This window comes from Phaenicophaeus curvirostris, chromosome 5 (genome assembly GCF_032191515.1).
Source record: "Phaenicophaeus curvirostris isolate KB17595 chromosome 5, BPBGC_Pcur_1.0, whole genome shotgun sequence".
NCBI classification, from domain to species: Eukaryota; Metazoa; Chordata; class Aves; order Cuculiformes; family Cuculidae; genus Phaenicophaeus; species Phaenicophaeus curvirostris.
In genome coordinates, this window is record NC_091396.1 from 68,723,129 (window position 1) to 68,744,041 (window position 20,913).

The 20,913-nt window shown below is 58.9% G+C and overlaps 2 protein-coding genes across 4 annotated transcripts in view; one reads left to right on the plus strand and one right to left on the minus strand.

The window, feature by feature from the left end:
• NIN (ninein) overlaps positions 1–20,913 on the plus strand; it is a 179,699-nt gene that overhangs the window by 111,668 nt on the left and 47,118 nt on the right. The window lies entirely within an intron of this gene.
• Positions 103–20,289, minus strand: NID2 (nidogen 2). 3 transcript variants are annotated; one of them, XM_069856755.1, is made up of 22 exons: positions 20,103–20,289; positions 18,729–19,037; positions 15,603–15,835; positions 14,489–14,907; positions 12,951–13,100; positions 12,628–12,873; positions 12,219–12,419; positions 11,694–11,912; positions 10,500–10,643; positions 9,630–9,758; positions 9,407–9,550; positions 8,203–8,322; positions 7,871–8,107; positions 7,047–7,283; positions 6,067–6,288; positions 5,086–5,255; positions 3,587–3,716; positions 3,228–3,399; positions 2,532–2,689; positions 1,937–2,060; positions 1,114–1,226; positions 103–848 (listed from the first exon to the last, which is right to left on the minus strand). In XM_069856755.1, exons 1-22 carry the CDS (start codon positions 20,286–20,288, stop codon positions 838–840), a joined length of 4,074 nt encoding a protein of 1,357 aa, XP_069712856.1. In that variant the 5' UTR covers position 20,289; the 3' UTR covers positions 103–837. The 3 variants fall into 3 exon arrangements, with proteins under 3 accessions (XP_069712856.1, XP_069712855.1, XP_069712857.1); XM_069856754.1 differs by having other exon boundaries at positions 11,694–11,915; XM_069856756.1 differs by lacking the exons at positions 9,407–9,550; positions 9,630–9,758 and having other exon boundaries at positions 11,694–11,915.

Below are 20,913 nucleotides of genomic sequence, written 5' to 3' on the forward strand. Positions count from 1 at the left end.
ACTGTTGCATAAAGGCTCTGTGGGTTCCTTTCTTGCTGAGGTCCTGCCTCGTTTGCCGCCTTTCCACGTTCTAACCTACAACTGAACCACTTAAAAACTAAATCCAAAGGGAAACTGAAATCCGTTTTATTCAATAATTGAAGTAACCTAGGAAAAATGTGAAGCATTACAACATAACTGGTATTTCTGAACACATATTGGTTTACGCTGGGTAGGTCTATGAAGAAGAAGGCACTTAGAAGAACCAACACCCACGAACAGGTCAATTCTAGCGTATTCTTCTAATATAAATACTAAAAGACATGCATGGAGGCAGTGGTGAAAATAGGGAATTGTCTTCTGGAAAGACATCAATGCCCTGGCTGTGTCCCATCACCGCTTTGCGCGCTGCGGGAGCTCACACAGTCTTGGTCTTAAAGGCTGGAGATCGCTTAACACCCAGCAAGATACTGCAGCCAAAGCTCCCCCTAGGCACTTACTTTTGCATAAAAGGACCCATCGGTCAGATTGTCATAACTATTAAATCCGTTCTCCTTCCAATGAAATAAAACATTTGAGTAAGAAAGCTATATTTTAAATTTGCTTGCATTAGCAAGAGTTAAGAGGAACGGCCTGAGGGTCACAGGGCCATTCTTTTTTTTTTTGTAATATAGCAATGTTTTTCACAATAAAAAAAAATACAGTAGTATAGACTTGAGGTATAACTTCATAAAATACTTGTTAATCTTTTGAAGGAAAGTAGGTTGCTTCATTGGCCTTGGTTAAGGGCTTTTTCCCCTTTATTGTATGCAGCGAGTTTCCTGGGTCTGAAGTTCTTTCGGGTGCAAATCGCCGTTCCTATTTCCTTGCTGTGGAGAGAAATGAGTATTGTTAGAGTGGCAAGCAAACAAGTGCTGTCAGACAGTCGAGAGAGGGAGGGAAGGGCTGGGGAGGTGGTGGATGTTCCTGGAAACGTTCAAGGCCAAGTCGGAAGGGGCTTGGAGCAACCTGAGCCAGTGGGAGGTGTCCCTGCCCATGGCAGGGGGTGGAACTGGATGGGCTTTGAGGTCCCTCCCAATCCAAACCATTCCCTGATCCTGTGATTCGATATTCCACGGTTTTGTTGTGTTTTACCTCCAGGGCAGTAGGGATAAACGGCAGTTATTCCGTAGAGATGTGATCGCTGCTCTGGAAGATACTCGTCGGTGAAGGAGCCGGTTTCTTTATTGACGGCTATCACACCATCCCTGGTGAGAAAAGGAGGAGAAGCACTTTAGTCACCTCTGAAACTTGAGTTTTTTCACCCGATTTATGTGTATTTAACAGAGGCTGCTAAAAAGATTGGCCTGAACCCCTGCAGAACAACTGTAAAGGAGTTTGCCCCACACAACCTCGATCCAGCTCATTCAGTGCATTTCTCCTGGGTGAGGCAGAGGCCCGGAGCCAGCCTTCCAAGGAGAGATTATCTCCCCAAGAGCCCACTCCAAGCATGGCAAGCACTTAAGTGTTTGTTGTAATCTGCTAAGGTTTGATGGGAGCTTTGAGGGCTTCCAGCTGGAGTGGGAATAGAGGCGAGTTTCCGATGAAGTGCCGGGGGAGAGAGAATGACCGAGGACACGATTTTTCTTTGACTTAAATCTAAATTCAGAAACTTGGACCAAGTTTTGTTTAAAAACCACCCCAACCGCTCTTTCTTTCCCTCCCAGGAAGCTGGGGTTGTTCCCACACAACCATCCTGCGCTGAGATTTACAGCGAGCGTTACAGGACGTGGCACTGCAGGACCCCAGAGCGCTCTGGGGAGGTACGGGAACAGTGGTTGTATTTCCCTGCTCTGGCTTGACGCCCCTCCAAGCTGCTCCCTAGAAGGGCTCCTGGTTCTTTTTGGGGAGTGGAGCCTTAGGAACTGTGAGCTCAGCGCTCCTGGTCATGGGAAAGAGGGGGGTTTTCTTTCCTTACCGTCTCCAGTCTGTGTGGTAGAAGTGATCGGCGTAACTGATGATGCTGAAGGGGTAGTTGAGGTTGTTCTGTATGACACGCCGCCCCGTTCCATCCGGGAATGTGCACTCGAGGTGCTTCGTTCCTTTTCAAATACAAGACAGTTACTGAACTACAAAAAAACCCCCACTCAACAGGTTCTTTGTATCCACTAATTTTGAGGCAGCTTCTCAAGGATGTAGAGATCCTGAGCCCAAGGCTGTAGAAGCAACTCCTGCTGCGATTCCCTCCCAGCCCCTTTGGGGCAGAACAGTGGAATTGAATCATGGGATGGTTTGGGTTGGGAGGAACCTTAGAGCCCATCCAGTTCCACCCCTGCCATGGGCAGGGACACCTCCCACTGGATCAGGGGCTCCAAGCCCCATCCAACCTGGCCTTGAACCCCTTCAGGGATGGGAAGTGTTCAAGTGGAAGGGGACAGAGAGCATTTCAGGTAGCGAGGGCCTGAGGACAGACACAGCTGGTTTTCCCCTTGGAGCTTAGCCTGTTGTGGTCTAATCTGGCCTCGGTGAAGTTCATAGACTCATAGAATCATTGAGGTTAATGATGACATTACCTGCATCTGCCCAACAGAGCAGCTTGGAGAAGGGATCGAAGGTCAGGCCGTTGGGCAACCCAATGTCCTTATTCACCAGGACCCTCCTGTTGGCTCCGTTGACGGTCGAAGTTTCGATTTTGGGTGCTTCCCGATTCCAGTCCGTCCAGTAAAGGTTGCTTGGGAAAGAATTACATCGTGAGCAAATAGGACACGGGACAGGAAGAAGCAGGAGGTGATCGGCTTTCTCTTTGTTCCCGGTTCTTGTCAGGAGACAAGCCCAGTTCTCCCCTCAACAGTGCCCAAAATAAATCCTTTTCTTGACTGGAAAACAAATCATTTAAAGAAACCCAGAATGATACTAAACGAGCTGACGACCCAAACTGCAGCTCCTAGACAAGGGCGAGCCTGAGGAGCAGCACATTCAGTATCTCAACAGCACCCTAGAGGCACAGCTTGTGTTTTCGAGCAGCAGGCGTGTTTCAAAGCTTTTAAAACTCATGTACATCTGACACCACAACAGCAGCTTTAGCCAAATCCTCCGTTATTAAAACAAAAGAGGAGGTGGGGAACGGAGCCAATCCCTCCTACGGGGTGTGCAATGTAGGAGAGCAGCTCCCAGGGTCAGGACGCGGTCTTGGCACCACCACGAGTATCCAACCCTTAACCCAAAGCAAAGCCCTGTGTGCAAATCCCTCTGGAAACAGCGCTGCTCACCCTCGGACAGGGTCCACCGCGATGGCTCGGGGGTTGACGAGCTCCGTGTCGAAGAGCACTCGCCGCTCGGAGCCGTCCAGCCGAGCTCTTTCGATCTTGTCCAGGCCGCTGTCGGTCCAGAACACGGCTCTGCGCAGGTGATCCACCGCCAGCCCCTCGGGGCTGAGGAGTCCTGCAAAGGGATGGACGTGCGGCTCGTGACACGTTTCTCCAGCGCCCGACACGGCGCCCTGACCCCCAGCCAAGTGCTGGGAGCACTGATGGAGAACCCCAAAGCAGGATGGCTCTGGGGTCTCCACGCGCGCAAACTGGAGCGGGTGATGTGGCTTGGGGCACTGTCACCAGGGATGGGAGCGCACCTGAGCTGATAACGGTCTCCGGCTCAGCACCCGCCTCCAAACTCGCCCGGTTTATGGTCCGCCCGGCCACATCGGTCCAATAGATCATCTTCTCCCGGCAGTCGTAGTCGATCCCCACCACGATGGAGCCCTGGCAGGGATGGGGGAAGGACACAGGGTGAAATCCTGCTTGGGCCACGGCCAGGGGGCTCAACGAGCAGCCTTACCCAACCCAATGGCGCTGGGAGCAGCCCCAGGCGCTCCGCAAGATGCAGCAACGGGGAATGCCGCTCAAATCCATTTTTCCCGTTAGACTGAGATGAGATCTTAGGAAGAAATGTTCTCCTGTGAGGGTGGGGAGGCTCTGGTGCAGGTTGCCCAGAGCAGGGGTGGCTGCCCCATCCCTGGAGGGGTTCAAGGCCAGGTTGGATGGGGCTTGGAGCCCCTGATCCAGTGGGAGGTGTCCCTGCCCATGGCAGGGGTGGGACTGGATGGGCTTTGAGGTCCCTTCCGACCCAAACCATTCCACGATTCCCAGGCAAAATCCAGCAGTGCTGGGCTCCACCTGCACAGCCCTGGCTGAATCCTCCAGCAGAGGCTTGTAGCTCAGCTGCCACAGGCAAACACCCACGGCCAGATGGGTCTGAAAGCCGTCGGCACGAGGAGAGACTGCTACGAGACTGAAGGCAGCCCGAGGAATGACCTTCCCAGGATGGGGAAAGGGAATACTTGGCAAGGTGTTTCAGTTTCCCGTCGTGCAGGGAGGGTCGTGGCCCAGCTCTTCGCATTCCTCTCCCTCGGTCTGGCCTGGCTGGAGCTGCACATGGCCACACTCCAGGAGGAGCCTCAGGAGAGAGCTGGGGGTGTTTAGCCTGGAGAAGAGGAGGCTGAGGGGAGACCTCATTGCTCTCTACAACTCCCTGAAAGGAGGTTGTGGAGAGGAGGGATCTGGGCTCTTCTCCCAAGGGACAGGGGACAGGACGAGAGGGAATGGCCTCAAGCTCCTCCAGGGGATGTTCAGACAGGACATTAGGAAAAAAAATTTCATGGAAAGGGTCATTGGTCCCTGGCAGAGGCTGCCCAGGGAGGGGGTTGAGTCCCCTTCTCTGGAGGGGTTTAAGGAACGGGTGGACGAGGTGCTGAGGGACATGGGTTAGTGATTGATGGGAATGGTTGGACTCGATGATCCGGTGGGTCTTTTTCCAACCTGGAGATTCTATGACTCTATGAAGGGAAAAGGCAAGTCATGGTGGAGATGTGCAGCTGGCAGCTTGGTGCCTGTGACCGGTGGTGGGGAGCTCTTAGAACACTCCTGCTCCTTCCCTTCACCAGCCCCTCTGCTGGGGGACAGCTCAGCGCCAAGGCAGCCAACACTGATGATGTCCCCAAACCAACATCAACCTTCAAGAGGTGACCCCTCAGACCATTAGGAGACGTGAAAGCAAGAGCCACAGCATCAGCTGGTCTCCAACACCCCCCAGTGGTCCCACAGCCCGACCCCAGGGCTCGAGATACTCTACATGCAAGGAGAGCAGGGTCTTCGCCGCCTCCTTCTGCAGCCGCGTGCCATTGAGCGGGAGGTAGCCGATTTGTTGTCCCTGAGCGTAGAGCAGGAAGGTTCCCGTGGCTGGTGGGGACACGTCAGGCCGGGGCGAGGGCCGGACGCTGGGTGGGGCAACGCTGGGGAGACCTGGAGGGTAAACAGGACGGGGACAGAGAGAAAGAGATCAGGGAGCATCAGCCCCTCGGCTCTGGAGTGGCATGCAGTGCCAGGCACCCGCGCTAGATCATAGGACCACTTGGCTGGAAAAGACTTTTCGGATTATCAAAAACTGTACCTGCCCACTACTAAACCAGATCTCTGAGCACCTCATTTGCTCATCTTTCAAACATCCCCAGGGATGGGGACTCCCCCACCTCCCTGGGCAGCCTCTGCCCGTGCCCAAGAACCCTTTCCATGAAGAAAACTTTCCTGATGTCCACTCTGAACCTGCCCTGGTGCAACTTGAGGCCATTTCCTCTCATCCCATCACCTGGGAGAAGAGACCAGCACCCACCTCACCACAACCTCCTTCAGGCAGTTTCAGACAGTGATAAGGTCTCCCCTCAGCCTCCTTTTCTCCAGGCTAAACAGCCCCAGGGCCCTCAGCCACCTCCCTTGTTCTCCAGCCCCTTCCCCAGCTCCGTTCCCCTCTCTGGATGTTCTCCAGCCCTTCTCAGAGGGACCCAAAACTGAACCCTGGATTCAATGTGCAGCCTCACCAGTGGCGAGCACAGGGGGCTGATCCCATCCCTCTCCTGCTGGTCACCCCATGGCTGATCCAAGCCAAGATGCCACTGTCCTTCTTGGCCCCCTGGGCCACAGCTGGCTCCTGTTCAGCTGCTACCACCCAACACCCTCAGGTCCTTCTCCTCCAGGCAGCTTTCCAGCTGCTCTTCCCCAAGCCTGGAGCTGCACAGGTTGAGACAGAGGGGTCACGCGTGGGGTGCTGGTCTCTTACACGGTGGGGTGCTGCCGGGCTCCGAGCGCGTGCCTTGGATCTCCCTGCCGCTCTCGTCCACGCACCAGCAGTACCCGCTGTCCCCGTGGCACTGCAGGGGGGTGAAGTTTCCCTCAGCGTCGCATTGTGGCACGTACTGGTCGTGGCGGGGGCTGCCTCCGTAGTGCTCCAAGAGGCTCTGCCGCCAGCGCTCGCACATGGTGTGGGGCCGCTCGGTGGGCTCTGGCACAGAACAGCTTTGTCAGAGCCCCACGACCCCATCCCCCCGCTGGAAGCTCCACCAGGTGAAGGGCGCAGGATGTAGACAGTGATGAGGTCTCCCCTCAGCCTCCTCTTCTCCACAATAAACAGCCCCAGGCCCATCAGCTGCTCCCAGAACACTCCAGCCCCTTCCCTGGCTCTGTTCCCATCTCCAGACGCACTCCAGCCCCTCAATGTCCTTCTTGTAGCAAAGGGCTCAAAACTGAACCCAGGATTCGAGATCATAGAATCATAGAATCACCAGGTTGGAAGAGACCCACCAGATCATTGAGTCCAACCATCCCCATCAATCACTAACCCATGTCCCTCAGCACCTCGTCCACCCGTCCCTTAAACCCCTCCAGGGAAGGGGACTCAACCCCCTCCCTGGGCAGCCTCTGCCAGTGATCAATGACCCTTTCCATGAAATATTTTTCCCTGATGTCCAGCCTGAACCTCCCCTGGTGGGGCTTGAGGCCATTCCCTCTCGTCCTGCCCCCTGTCCCTTGGGAGAAGAGGCCAGCTCCCTCCTCTCCACAACCTCCTTTCAGGTACTTGTAGAGAGCAATGAGGTCTCCCCTCAGCCTCCTCTTCTCCAGGCTAACGAGGATGCAGCCTTTGCGTGGTGATTGACCATCACCCTCCCCAGGGAAAGGCTTTCTCAGAGCCCCAGGTCCCCTCTCCTTGCTGGACGCCCCACGTGCCAAGGACGGTGGCCTCACTGCCCCTTGGGCACCAACCTGGGCTCCCGCAGCGAGGCGGCGTGCGGCCGGGCAGCGTCCTCGTGCCGGCGATCTCCTGCCCCGCGGCGTCCACGCACCAGCAGTGCCCGGAGCTGCTGTGGCACTGCAGGGGCCGGTACCGACCCTCCTCGTCGCACTGGGGCACGTGCCCATCGCCAACGAGCGAAGGTCCTGGCGGCACCACTCGTGGGTAGAGCCGCTCGTGTTCGCAGGGCGTCAGCTGCTGCACGGACTCTGCCGGAGGCAAACGCCCTCAGCCTGGGCTCACAGATGCCACAGGGCTCCCCTGAGCCCACTTGGCATCTGGCTTCACCCAGAGCTGCAAGCGCCGGGTGATGCTCCTCAAGCGCTGCCTTCCCTTCTTGGGGGTTTCGGTCTGGGGCTGCTCCTCTCCATCCCCCTTGATGGACCTCCTGTGTCACCTTGCGGTGGACAGGACAGCCACGGATGTGGCTGTCCCGTCCACCGCAAGGTGACACAGGAGGTGGCCCAATCATAGACTCATTTGGTTGGAAAAGACTTCTGAGATGATTGAGTCCAACCATCCCTGTCCACTACTAAACCAGATCCCTGAGCGCCTCATCTCCCCGTCTTCTAAACCCCTCCAGGGATGGGGACTCCACCACCTCCCTGGGCAGCCTCAGCCAGGGCCTGAGAACCCTTCTGGTGCAGGACAGAGGGGGCCCAAGCACCTCTCACCACCCTCTGCCACCCAGCACAACCCACCCAGCGCCTCCTGATCCCGCTGGGATCCTCACGAGAAGCCGAAGAACCCAATCCAGCCACCCACGTCCCCTCGAGCGCTGCGGGGAGGCACCAACCTGGGCTCCCGCAGCGAGGCGGCGTGTGGCCGGGCAGCGTCCTCGTGCCGGCGATCTCCTGCCCCGCGGCGTCCACGCACCAGCAGTGCCCGGAGCTGCTGTGGCACTGCAGGGGCCGGTACCGACCCTCCTCGTCGCACTGGGGCACGTGCCCATCGCCAACGGGCGAGGGTCCCGGCAGCACCGCTCGCGGATAGAGCTGCTCGTGCTGGCACGGCGACAGCCGCTGCGAGCTCCCTTCCACCGCCAGAAGAGCCAAAGCGAGAGCGTGGTCAGCATGGAGGAAGCCACCCAGGGCAGGACGGGGGGCAGGGCGAGGTGGGCAGCCTTACCGTGCACGCACTGGAAGCCATCACCCTCGTAGCCGGGCTGGCACCGGCAAGAGAAGGAGCCTGGCACGTTGTAGCAGACGGCAGCTGGGTGACATGGGTTTTCGGCACACTCATCCACATCTGGGCATAGAATCATAGAATCACCAGCTTGGAAAAGACCCCCAGGATTGAGTCCAACCATTCCTATCAATCACTAACCCATGTCCCTCAGCACCTCATCCACCCGTCCCTTAAACCCCTCCAGGGAAGGTGACTCAACCCCCTCCCTGGGCAGCCTCTGCCAGTGCCCAATGACCCTTTTTGTGAAGTATTTTTTCCTAATGTCCAGCCTGACCCTCCCCTGGCAGAGCTTGAGGCCATTCCCTCTCGTCCTGTCCCCTGTCACTTGGGAGAAGAGCCCAGCTCCCTCCTCTCCACAACCTCCTTTCAGGGAGTTGTAGAGAGCAATGAGGTCTCCCCTCAGCCTCCTCTTCTCCAGGCTAAACACCCCCAGCTCTCTCAGCCGCTCCTCATAAGGCCTGTTCTCCAGCCCCCTCACCAGCTTTGTTGCTCTTCTCTGGACTCGCTCCAGAGCCTCAACATCCTTCTTGTGGTGAGGGGCCCAGAACTGAACACAGGATTCGAGGAGCGGTCTCACCAGTGCCGAGTCCAGAGGGAGAAGAACCTCCCTGGACCTGCTGGTCACGCCGTTTCTGATACAAGCCAAGATGCCATTGGCCTTCTTGGCCACCTGGGCCACTGCTGGCTCATGGTCAGTCGCTGTCACCAACACCCCCAGGTCCCTCTCCTCCAGGCAGTTTCCAGCCAGACTTCTAGTCTGGAGCTGCTCAGGGTTGTTGTGCCCCAAGTGCAGGACCCGGCATTTGGCCTTGTTAAACCTCATCTCATTGGACTCTGCCCAGCGGTCCAGCCTGTTCAGATCCCTTTGGAGCCTCCCGACCCTCCAGCAGATCCAGCTTCCACCCAGCTTAGTGTCATCCGCAAACTTGCTAAGGGTGCACTCGATGCCTTCATCCAGGTCATTGATAAAGACATTGAACAGGGCTGGACCCAGCATGGAGCCCTGGGGACACCACTTGGAACTGGCCTCCAGCTGGAGTTAACTCCATTCACCCCCTCTCTCTGGGCTCGGCATGAAGAAGACGGGGATGTACCAGGGCAGGCACCCTGGCAGCTGCCCCTGCATCCCTCCCGCATCCCGTACCGGCACAGTTGATGCCGTCGCCGCTGTACCCGGGGAGGCACTCGCAGGCGGGGTGGCCGCCGGCACGGGGAATGCAGCGTGCTCGGTCCCCCGGCGCGCAGGGGTGGCTCCCGTCCTCGCAGGGGTCACTCGCCGGCACCAGCGCTGCAGGGACAGAGGGGTGAGGGGGTGACAATGGCCAGGGGGTTGGGGGGGGACCCCAAACCGTGGGGCTGGCACTTACGCACGCACGCCTGCCCGTCCTCGGCTGGCCGGTACCCGCTGCGGCACTCGCACCGGTAGCTTCCCGGCACGTTCAGGCAGACGGTGAAGGGGCCACACTGGCTCAGGCCTTCTGCACACTCGTCCACTTCTAAAGGAAGGAGGAGACACCGGGCACACGGGCAGTGGTGGGACATCCTCATTTTGGGATCAGACTGCTCCTGCCCTGGGGGACGTCCTGCCCCAAGCTGCCCATCTACTGCTTCCTCCATCCCTACAATGCTCCTGGAGAGCATCCTCAGCACCCTGCCTCAGTTTCCCCCCGTAATTCTGAGGAACAAGTGTTATGAGGAGCAGCCGAGGGATCTGGGGCTGTTTAGGCTGGAGGAGGCTGAGGGGAGACCTTATCACTCTCTACAAGTACCTAAAAGGAGGTCGTGGTGAGGCGGGTGTTGGTCTCGTCTCCCAAGTAACAAGTGAAAGGATGAGAGGAATTGGCCTCAAGTAGTGCGAGGGGAGGTTTAGATTCCATATCAGGAAATATTTCCTTACAGAAAGAGCGGTGAAGCCCTGGCAGAGGCTGCTCAGGGCAGTGGTGGAGTCTCCACCCCTGGAAGTGTTCAAAAACCATGTAGATGTGGCATTTGGGGACATGGTTTAGCAGGCATGGGGGTGTCGGGCTGATGGTTGGACTGGAGGAGCTTAGAGGTCTTTTCCAGCCTTAGTGATTCTACACTTCTAATTCCCTGATATCCTTGGTGCACCTCCAGGAGCTCTGGAGACCACCTGTGATGCCGTGGCGTGTCCCACCACCCCAAAGGGCAGTGGCCATCCTGGCCCCTGAGGGATGGGGTGCCCCAGCCCTCCCCACCTGCCCGCAGCCCCCACTCACCTCGGCAGCCCCGTCCGTCCCCGTGGTACCCGGCTGCACACTCGCACGTGTACTCCATCCCCGCTCCGGGCTGGCAGCGCGCCGGAGCCTCGCACGCGTGCGTCCCATCGTGGCAGGGGCTCACCTGGGGGGTCTCAGCACCATCTGCAGACAACGGAAGGGCATTAGCGGGGAAATAAGGCCTGGGAGACACAGGAGTGGGCAACAACCATCCCCACTTATGTAGAATCATGGAATCATTACGACTGGAAAAGACCTCTAAGCTCATCCAGTCCAAGGGTTAGACCCACGCCACCGTAACTACTAAACCACGTCCCCAAGTGCCTCATCCACATGGTTTTTTAACATCTCTAGGGATGGAGACTCCAGCACTGCCCTGGGCAGCCTCTGCCAGGTCTTCACTACTCTGTCAGTGAAGAATTTTTTCCTGATATAGAATCATGGAATAGTTTGGGTTGGAAGGGACCTTAAAGATCATCTAGTTCCAATCTCCCCTGCCATGGGCAGGGACACCTCCCACTGGATCAGGGGCTCCAAGCCCCATCCAACCTGGCCTTGAACCCCTCCAGGGATGGGGCAGCCACCCCTGCTCTGGGCAGCCTGGGCCAGGACCTCACCATCCTCATGGTGAAGAAATTCTTTCTTACACCTAGTCTAAATCTAAATTTCCCCTTGCACAACTTGAGGCCGTTTCCTCTCATCCTACCCTTTGTTACTTGGGAGAAGAGCCCAGCAGCCACCTCACCACAACCTCCTTTCAGGAGCTACAAAGAGTGACGAGGTCTCCCCTCAGCCTCCTCTTCTCCAGGCTAAACAGCCCCAGGTCCCTCAGCTGCTCCTCATAAGACTTATTCTCCAGACCCTTTCCCAGCTCTGTTCCCCTCCTGACACGGTTCAGTAGATGGACAGGTAGTGTTGGACTCGGTGATCTCAAAGGTCTTTTCCAACTGAGTGATTCCATGATGTATCTGAAACAGGCATCGCTGCTGAGCCCAGGACCCACACCTCAATCTAGTGGCTGTGCCAGCCCTGCTGCATCTCCCCCGCACCCGGAGAACTTCGGCTGGAAAAAGAACCTTCTCTTTTTGCTGGTTTTGGGTAAAGCGAGCGCGCTGCTGCTCTGGGAGAGGGCAGGAGGCACCAGCATCACTCGGTGGGGCGGGTGGGCACCTCGGGGCGGGTTCTGGAGCTCACCTGGTGCAGGAGCAATGCGGGAGGCGAGGGCGTAGCGCAGGACGTGCTCCTGGCTGTCGTAGAGGGCGAAGGCGCGTGCCACGCTCAGCCGCTGCCGGGCGGGCAGGTGGGCGTAGGGGCAGCCGCTGAAGGTGACATTCTGGCGCAGGCGGTAGGACAGGGTCTGGTTGGCGGTTCCTGCGGCCAGGATGTACTCCCGCTGAGTAGAGGACGTCACAGCTGCTTGGGGGGAAGGAAAACCTCCAGAATGAGGGAAAAGTGGCTTCACCTTCAATGCCTTTTGGTTGTTGGGGATCGTGGTGAGGATGGGGTGGCTTTGGGCTGATCCCAGCATGGCACACGGGGATCATAGAATGGTTTGAGTTGGAAGGGACCTTCAAAGCCCATCGAGTTCCACCCTCTGCCATGAGCAGGGACACCTCCCACTGGATCAGGGGCTCCAAGCCCCATCCAACCAATCACGTTGTCCCCCAGCCTAGATTGCATCACGATAACCCAAAGCTGGGGCTGAGCACGGGCTCCTACCTGAGCTGGAGTAGTGGTAGAGCTCCTTGTAGGGAGTGATGTGGACCGTGACGTCCTCTGGGACAAACGGCACCTGGCCCTGGATGTGTGTCTTAAGGTTTAGGTAATTGTCCGGCCCCAGCCCCTCAGCTGTCTGAGTGATGTGGACCTTCTCCTCCCCGGGGTAGAAGGTCACCTCCAGGTTCTGGGTGAATTCGGCACCTGGGCAGGCAAAGGGAACAGGCAGCATTCAGTTGCAGGATTTTACGGATGTGTTCTCAAAGCATCTTCCCCTGCTTCTCCAGCACCAGCGGAGAGGTGATCAGAGGAGCCACGGGGATGCCCTAAACCTCTCATCCCCTCCCAGCGCCACACCACCAGCCGCTGCGTCCCTCAGAGCAACGAGAGGACACCCCGGGTCCCCACTCACCGGTGATGCTGAAGCCGTTCTCGGAGCCGGGCTCCTCCAGGGCGAAGAGCCAGGCGAAGAGCCCTCCGATGGGCACGAGGGGCAGGAGGGCGCGGGCAGCGGGCTGGGGGACCCCGCTGATGGCCGTGTAGGCTCGGCCGTCGCTGCCCACCACGTAGGTGTGCAGGTCGACGTCCTGGAAGCGGACGAGCGCCTGTCCCACCGTCAGGCTCCCGCTCACCTTCCCGTTGAGGCGATGCACGGCCCCTGGGCGAGGAGACGGGTACCCCTGGCAGCGGCCGCCCAGGCACGGGGTGCCCGTCCCCACCGCACGCCCCACGTACCTTCGGGCAGGCACTGTCTCCCGTTGCCGTAGTAGGTGGCCTGGCAGTGGCAGCAGACACCGGTGGCGTAGTCGGTGCAGAAAGCGTGCGGGGAGCAGCGCCCGTGGTGCTGGGCGCACGTCTCCTTGCTGGCGGTGTTGTAGGTGAACACTGGGGCCAAGAGGAAAGGGATGGGGACATGGTGAGAAACCAGCCCCTCAAGGAGAGGTGACACCCTGCTCCCCCAGGTCCCAAAAGCACCATCAGGAGATCACAGAACCATAGAATCGCTAGGTTGGAAAAGACCTTTGAGATCATCGAGCCCAACCACGTCTGTTCACTACTAAAACAGATCCCTGAGCACCTCATCTACCCGGCTTTTAAACCCCTCCAGGTGTGGGGACTCCACCACCTCCCCGGGCAGCCTCTGCCAGGGCCCGAGAACCCTTTCTGGGAAGGAATTTTCCCTAATATCCAATCTAAACTTCCCCTGGTGCAACTTGAGGTCATTTCCTCTCATCCTACCCTTTGTCACTTGGGAGAAGAGCCCAGCACCTACCTCACCACAACCTCCTTTCAGGCAGTTTCAGACAGGGATAAGGTCTCCCCTCAGCCTCCTTTTCTCCAGGCTGAACAACCCCAGCTCCCTCAGCTATCTCCCATAACCCTTGTTCTCCAATCCCTTCCTCAGCTCTGTTCCTTCCTCTGGATTCTCTCCAGCCACTCAACGCCCTTCTTGGAGGGGTCAAAAACTGAACCCTCTGATAACCCTTGTTCTCCAGCCCCTTCCTCAGCTCCATTCCCTTCTCTGGATGCTCTCCAGCCTCTCAATGTTCCTGATGTAGGGACCCACAACTGACCCTAGGATTTGAGGTGCAACGGGACAGCCAGCAGCAGTTCCCAAGAAGGCTCCTTGGGAGGCACATGGGAGGCTGAGGGTTTCAAACCTGCTGCCTGATTTCAAGCAGATCTGACAGAAGGCAAAGAGATTGAGTTCCTGCATATTTCTGGGCGACAGCTGGCTGGGGACAGGGCTTTGCTCCTCCAGGCACATCCCACGGCACCTCCTCAGCTGCCTCAGCAGCCAAGAACAGCAAGGTCCTGGCCCCACACCAGGATCATCCCCCAAGCTTCTCATCCCCTCAGTTTTCCTCCTTGAAACACAAGACAGACCAAATCCATTGGGCAGGGACGTGTGGCTCTGGCAGCCCCTTGGCACCAGGATTTGGCCGGGATGAGAGGAGCTGGGAGGGCAGCAGCGTCGCAGGAGCCGTGCCAGCCCCCACGAGCTCCAGCCCCAGCTGCTGGGGAGGAGATGCGCTCGCAGCAAAGAGGCCTTTTTTGGGGAGCCACCCATAGAATCATGGAATGGTTTGGGTTGGAGGGGACCTCAAAGCCCATCCAGTCCCACCCCCTGCCATGGGCAGGGACACCTCCCACTGGATCAGGGGCTCCAAGCCCCATCCAACCTGGCCTTGGCCTCCTCTGCACCCGTTCCATGAGTTCCATACCCTCCTTGTGTTGGGGATTTGGTCACCACTGGGGCTGTGACCACTCACCGTCGGGGTTAAAATGCACGTCTTCATCCACACCGACACCGTGATGCCCAGAGCTGTAGGAAGAGGGGTTGGGGGAGTAGCTCTGCTGCTTGATGTACCCATCCGGGTGCAACCGGCGGCTCCGATCCTGCCCTGGGGACACGGGCAGCCCCTCCGGGACCACGTCCAGCAGAGCAGGGGCATGGGACTCAAGGTCAGGATGGGGTAACGTGGCCTCCAAGCCGTGCTGCGCCAGCAGCTCTGTGGAGGTCTGGCCGGCGTGGCTGTAGAGCGTGCGGGCGTAGTTGGCGATGCCGGGCTGGCGATGCGCGGGGCTCTGCGGGACGCCCCATCCGCCGATTCCCGGCTCCACGTGCTCCAGGGGGGACACGCTGCCCACATGGAAGACCCACACGCCAGGTACCCCTGCGTTGCTCTCCCTGCAGAACAGCAGCACCATCACAGCCAAACACAGAATCATGGAATGGTTTTCTCCAAGCCCCATCCAACCTGGCCTTGAACCCCTCCACTCCAGGGATGGGGCAGCCACCCCTGCTCTGGGCAACCTGGGCCAGGGCCTCCCCGCTCTCACAGCAAAACATTTCTCCCTAAAATCTCATCTCAATCTCCCCTCTTTCAGCTTAAAACCATTCCCTGTCGCCCTCTTCCTGCACTCCCTGATCCAGAGCCCCTCTCCAGCTTTCCTGCAGCCCCTTTCAGTGCTGGAAGCTGCTCTAAGGTCTCCCCAGAGCCTTCTCTTCTCCAGGCTGAACAACCCCAACTCTCTCAGCCTGGCCTCATCCAGGAGATGCTCCAGCCCTTGGATCATCTTCATGGCCTCCCCTGGACTCGCTTCAACAGACCCATGTCCTTCCTGTGCTGAGGGCTCCAGAGCTGAACACAGGGCTCCAGGTCTCACCAGAAAACATCCATCACAGCCACAGTGGGTAACTCACCCCAGAGCTCCTACCCCTTGTGGAAACCCAGACACAGACCCACAAATCCCATGAAGCTCCTGAGACCCCTGACGCAACCCATCAGCCCAGCTCCCTCTCCTCCTCCCAGCCTCTAAGAGGCTCCAGGGGCTGCGAGAAGGTGACCCTGCTCCCTCCACACAACCCTCAGCATCACGTACCGCTCCAGGTGCCTCAGAGCCTGCTCACTGCTGGCCAGGCTGTGGAAGAGCCCGTCCCACTTGGGGTCATCGCCATCCCCCCAGCTGAAGCCCACCCTGGCCGGCAGCTCCAGCTGGACGTTGTAGGACTCCTTGGGCCGCGTCCCCAGGAACTGGAGGCCGCCTTCAGGGTAGAGGAAGATGGTGTAGGTGTCCTCATGGTTGTAGGCTATGACCGCCTGGAAGGTGTTGAGCTGTTGAGAGGAAAGAAGGACAGATGGATGTCAGTGGAGAACTGAAATAGGGGAAGGGACTGGGGACACAAGAGCTGCCTCAGCACACACTGCAGTGTGAGCATCCAAAGGAGCCTTCCACCAGCCTGCAGACACCTCCTGGGAAAGAGAAGGAGACAGAGAATCATGGAATGGTTTGGAAGGGACCTTAAAGCCCATCCAGTTCGACTTGCTGCCATGGGCAGGGACACCTCCCACTGGATCAGGGGCTCCAAGCCCCATCCAACCTGGCCTTGAACCCCTCCAGGGATGGGGCAGCCACCCCTGCTCTGGGCAACGGCCAAACCCAAGTGCAACACGCTGGGAAGACACTGGGTCACACACAGAGGTGACAGCCTTGTCCCATGCCCAGCAGCACCCCTGGGCTACCCAACCCCTGCACCTGGGGGCCCTTCGCTCCCGTTCCCCTCCATCCCAGCAGCACCGAAAGAAAACCTGCATTCCCTGCTTCCCCTTGAGAACAATTTTAGCTTCGTTTCCTCAGGAAAAAACATGTTCCCACCTTCCCCACACCCATACATCCCACTATAGGCTTGCTGGCTGCCTGCCCTGCCAGCCCTGCGAGCCTTGGGGCTGCGCCAGCCCCGAGCAAGGCTGCGCCGGGAAGCGGGACCACGCGAATAACGCATGGATGGGCTGGCTCTGGAACAAGCACAACCCTCACAAGCCACCCGAGAATCCACACGAATCATGGCATCCCTGAAGGAGGAGGAAGCAACACATGCCTGGGGAAGCAGTGGCTGCCCCATCCCTGGAGGGGTTCAAGGCCAGGTTGGATGGGGCTTGGAGTCCCTGATCCAGTGGGAGGTGTCCCTGCCCAGGGCAGGGGTGGGACTGGATGGGCTTTGAGGTCCCTTCCAACCCAACCCATTCCATGATTCCATGCAGCATTCAGCCTCCAACCACCCTGCACGGGTCCTGCTTTCCAAATAAAAGCCCTTCCCCAGGAGCCCCCAGCAGCACCAAGCAGGGAACGGTGCCTGAGCGTCGGAAAAATGATCAAAATCCCAGTTTCCTCCCAAAAGCAGCGAGCAGCAGGGGTGGGGACTCCCCCAGCACCCCCCTCCCAGCCCAGTCCCTGCAGAACCAGCCCCAGTTTCGGGGCGCAGGGCCCCCAGGGCTCCCCAGCGGCCCCGCGGGATATAAAGAGCCTTGTTGTGCGCGTCGCACACTCGGGCATTGAGACCCTGCGTGAAGGCAGCCAAAAAACTGGAATAAACCCCCCTCCCTCGCTCCAGGGCTGGATTCCTCCCCCACGCAGCAGCTGCTGGGCTCATTCTGCCTTGTGGTGGGCAGCCAAGGGGGACCCGAAGGGTGACAGCGATGTGGTGACACCGCGAGGACACAGACAGCAAGGGGGGAGCAGCCCCCGGCAAAGAGCCGCAAAGGGCAAATTCCAGCTCAAAGGGCAGTTTTTACGCCCGCAGAAGCGGGGTCAGATCCCACCACCCCCCTCCACAGCCCTGGGAAGCGTCACCACAAGGACTAGGAACGTGTCCCCCCAAGGAGCTGGAGGGGACAAAGCGCTGCCAGAGCTCGCAGCCCGGCGGGACCCCCGAGGCTGGGGATCAGGGAGCCCCAACACCCCCTGCCTGAACCCAGGTTTCCACTTTAGAGGCTCAGAAAGGATGAGCCGTGCCTTTCCAAAAGCTGGGAGTAAAGACTTTGAGGCAAATCCTGGTTCTGAGCAGCGGGAGGGTGGCGTTTCCATAAATGGGTAACTAAAGAAAAAGTGGTGTTTGAGGTGGATTTGAGCCCTTTTGGCTAAGGAGGAGTTCAGCAAAGCATAAGCTGCTTTGAATGAAGCTTCCCCTGGAGCTGCTGGTTTTCCAAGCAAGACCAGTTTCATTTTAAAACCTGATCCAGCTTCTCAGAGAGGGGAGAAAAAAAACCAATCGGGAAGAGAAGAAGAGCCTGCATTTTTGATGGCTGCGAGGTCGCTGCGAGGCCCCTGATGGCATCTCTTCAGCTGCTTTCCCAAGTTTTAAATGAGAGGAAAAAATGCGCGTTGCTTCCTTCCAAACCTCTGTTTCTTCTCCTTCTTGGCTTCCCTCTCAGAAATCCACAGGGCCCCGGAGAAGGGGGACGGCTGGCAGGGACGGCTCCCCGTGGCCCGTGGGGACCCAGTGAGCCCATCACCCATCGCATGGCTCTGGGTATTCATCACCAGAGGTTTCCACTTGCGGTTCCTCACGTTCAGCTCGTTTCAAGAAGCCTGTGATGCCAGCAGAATGTCACCATCACCTCCTTGGCACATCATTAGCCCAATGGTGCTGCTTCTGCCCCAGCAGCAGATCCAGCGCTTTCCGGGAAAGGCAGCGCTGGAGCTCCACCAGCGTGCGCCCACACAAGAGCCTTATCAGCCCGTGGGTGGAGAGTACAGGTCACCTCCCCGATGAGGCAGACCACCTACGAGCTTGTTTTCCAGGCACAACATCAACGCTGGTGGAAACTCCGCAGCTGGTTCCTCACCAGCGTGCAGGCAGAAGGAAGGACCAGCTCCAAGCCACCAGCAAAAGGATGGGTGACCTGGACCACAGCTCCCCTTCTCTCAACCCTACCATGCAAATCCAGAGCCACCAGCACTGTGAAGCTTTGCTTGAAAGGCAGGGAAAAGCCTGAGCACCTCCACCATGGAGCTGAAGGCAACCTCTAAACCTCTTCTGCCCATCAGCAGAGCCAACAGAACCAGCAGAGAGAAGCAGCTCCATGTTCCCCCCAGTGCTCAGCCAAGGCTGGACCCACCATCCAGCTGCCCAGAAAGAAGAGATTGAGCGTGTGGGTGCTACGCAAGGAAGGCTTATCCTCCCATGAGTCGTAGGATGGGTGTTCAACCTCAGCCCATGGACCTCACCTTCTCAGAGGGCTCAGCGTCCCGCGAGAGCGGCTGGTAGGCACCCACGCGCTCCCAGGTGGCGATGAACACATTGGTGGGCACAAAGGAGCCAGCAGTGTGGGGGAACCCAGCCTGGATGTAGCCTGCAGCCTGGCTCAGCACGGCCGGAGAGTCATCTTGCCGGTAGTAGATGTTCCCTCTGCCTTCAGAGGTGTCGAGGTCAGCCAGGAAAGGAGCGATGACAGGGAAGTCCGTGGGGAAATCGTCATCCACGTACTGGGTCTCCCTGGGGAAATCCTGGGTGGAGATGACCCCATTGGTCCCCACCTGCAGGGAAAGGGGTACAAGGTGCTCAGAAGCTGCAGAAGTGCTTCCTCCACTGGTTCCCCCTGGTGTCCCAGAGAGTGGGACACAGGGCTGAGAGCCCACGTGGACCCGTTTGACCAGGAGAAAACAAAGACTCAGGCTTCTCCATCCCCCAGAGAGCTCCAGGAGCCATCCCAGCTGCAGCCGCTGCTGGCTGGGGAACAGCTGCGGTGGAGAAAGCCCCCTTGTTCCTCCTCAGCCAGAGACGCCAGGAAGGAGACAGCAGGAGCCGGGTGGAGGGGGAAAATGGATGGAGAAAAGGGATGGATGGAGAGAAGACACGTGTGGGTGGTTGTGCAGGGGTGGTGGCAGCCAAAACACACGTGGAGGGCAGGGGTTGGGAGGAGAAGTGAGGGGAGGTGGGTGCCAAGAGGAATGTCTGGGGAGGAAACGGGGTGGGGGTGTGTGTGGAAAGATGGAGGGGGGAAAAGATAGAAGGAGAGAGGGATGGTGGGACAGAGGGATGGAGAGGAGGAGGGTGGGGAGACAGAGAGACAGAGGGATGGAGGGACGGGAAGGACAGAGGGATAGGAAGATGGAAGTGGGAAGATGGAAGGAGAAAGTGATAGAAAGAGAGAGGGGGGAAGGATGGAGGGACGGGAAGGATGGAGGAGAAAGACCAAAGGAGAGAGAGATGGTGGGGCAGAGGGATGGAGAGGAGAAGGGTGGGAAGAGGGAGAGAGGGGAAGGAAGGAAGGAGAGAAGATGGAGAGACAAGGAGGAATGGAAGGATGGAGGGATGGGAGGGAGAGGGCGATGGAAGGATGGAGGTGCAGGAAAGTGGAGGATGGGAAGGAGAGAGATGGAAGGAGAGAGGGACAGAAGGGTGAGGGGATTGGAAGGAGGGAAAGGATGGAAGGAGGGAAAGGATGGAAGGAGGGAAAGGATGGAAGGAGGGAAAGGATGGAAGGAGGGAAAGGAGAGAGAGGGGATGGGAAGGAGAGAAGATGGAGAGACAAGGAGGGATGGAAGGAGGGAAGGAGAGAGGGGATGGAAGGGTGAGGGGATGGAAGGGGGGGCACTCACGAAGAGGCGTCGGGCGCTGCCGCCCAGGAGCCGCGGGGATGGGCGCAGCGGGATCCCGGCGCTGCTCTCGTCGTCGCCGGGGGGGAGGCGAGCATCGCCCCGGTCCGGGCCGTGCGGGAGCAGCCCCGGCAGGGGCAGAGCAGCCGCCACCGCCGCCAGCAGCCCCGCCAGCACCGCCGCCCGCATCCCGAGCGCCGGCTCCGCTGCCACCCGCACCTCGGAGCGCCGGGCGGGGCGGCCGCAGGCACCGGCCAATCGCCTCCCGCACCGACCCCGCCGGGGGGGGGGGCAGCCCGGCCCCTCCCCCGCCCCCCGGGCCGGGGCCCCGCAGCCCCGACTCCTTCCAGCAGCCCCGTCCCCTTCCAGCAGCCCCGTCCCCTCCATCCCCAGCTCCTCCGGGCTGGGGACATCTCGGGTCCCTGCATCCCCAGCTCCTTCGGGCATCCCCATCTCCTCCAGGCTGGGGACAGCGGGGACACCTCGGGTCCCTGCATCCCCAACTCCTCTGGGCATCCTCATCTCCTCCAGGCCGGGGACAGCGGGGATATCTCAGGTCCCTGCATCCCCAACTCCTTCGGGCACCCCCATCTCCTCCAGGCTGGGGACAGCGGGGACACCTCGGGTCCCTGCATCCCCATCTCCTCCAAACTAAGGCAGCAGGGACATCTTAGGTCCCTGCATCCCCAGCTCCTCCATGCTGGGGACAGTGGGGAATCTCAGTGGGGAATCCCTGCATGACCATCTCCTCTGGGCATCCCCACCACCTCTGGGCTGGGGACAGTGAGGACACCTCAGGTCCCTGCATCCCCAT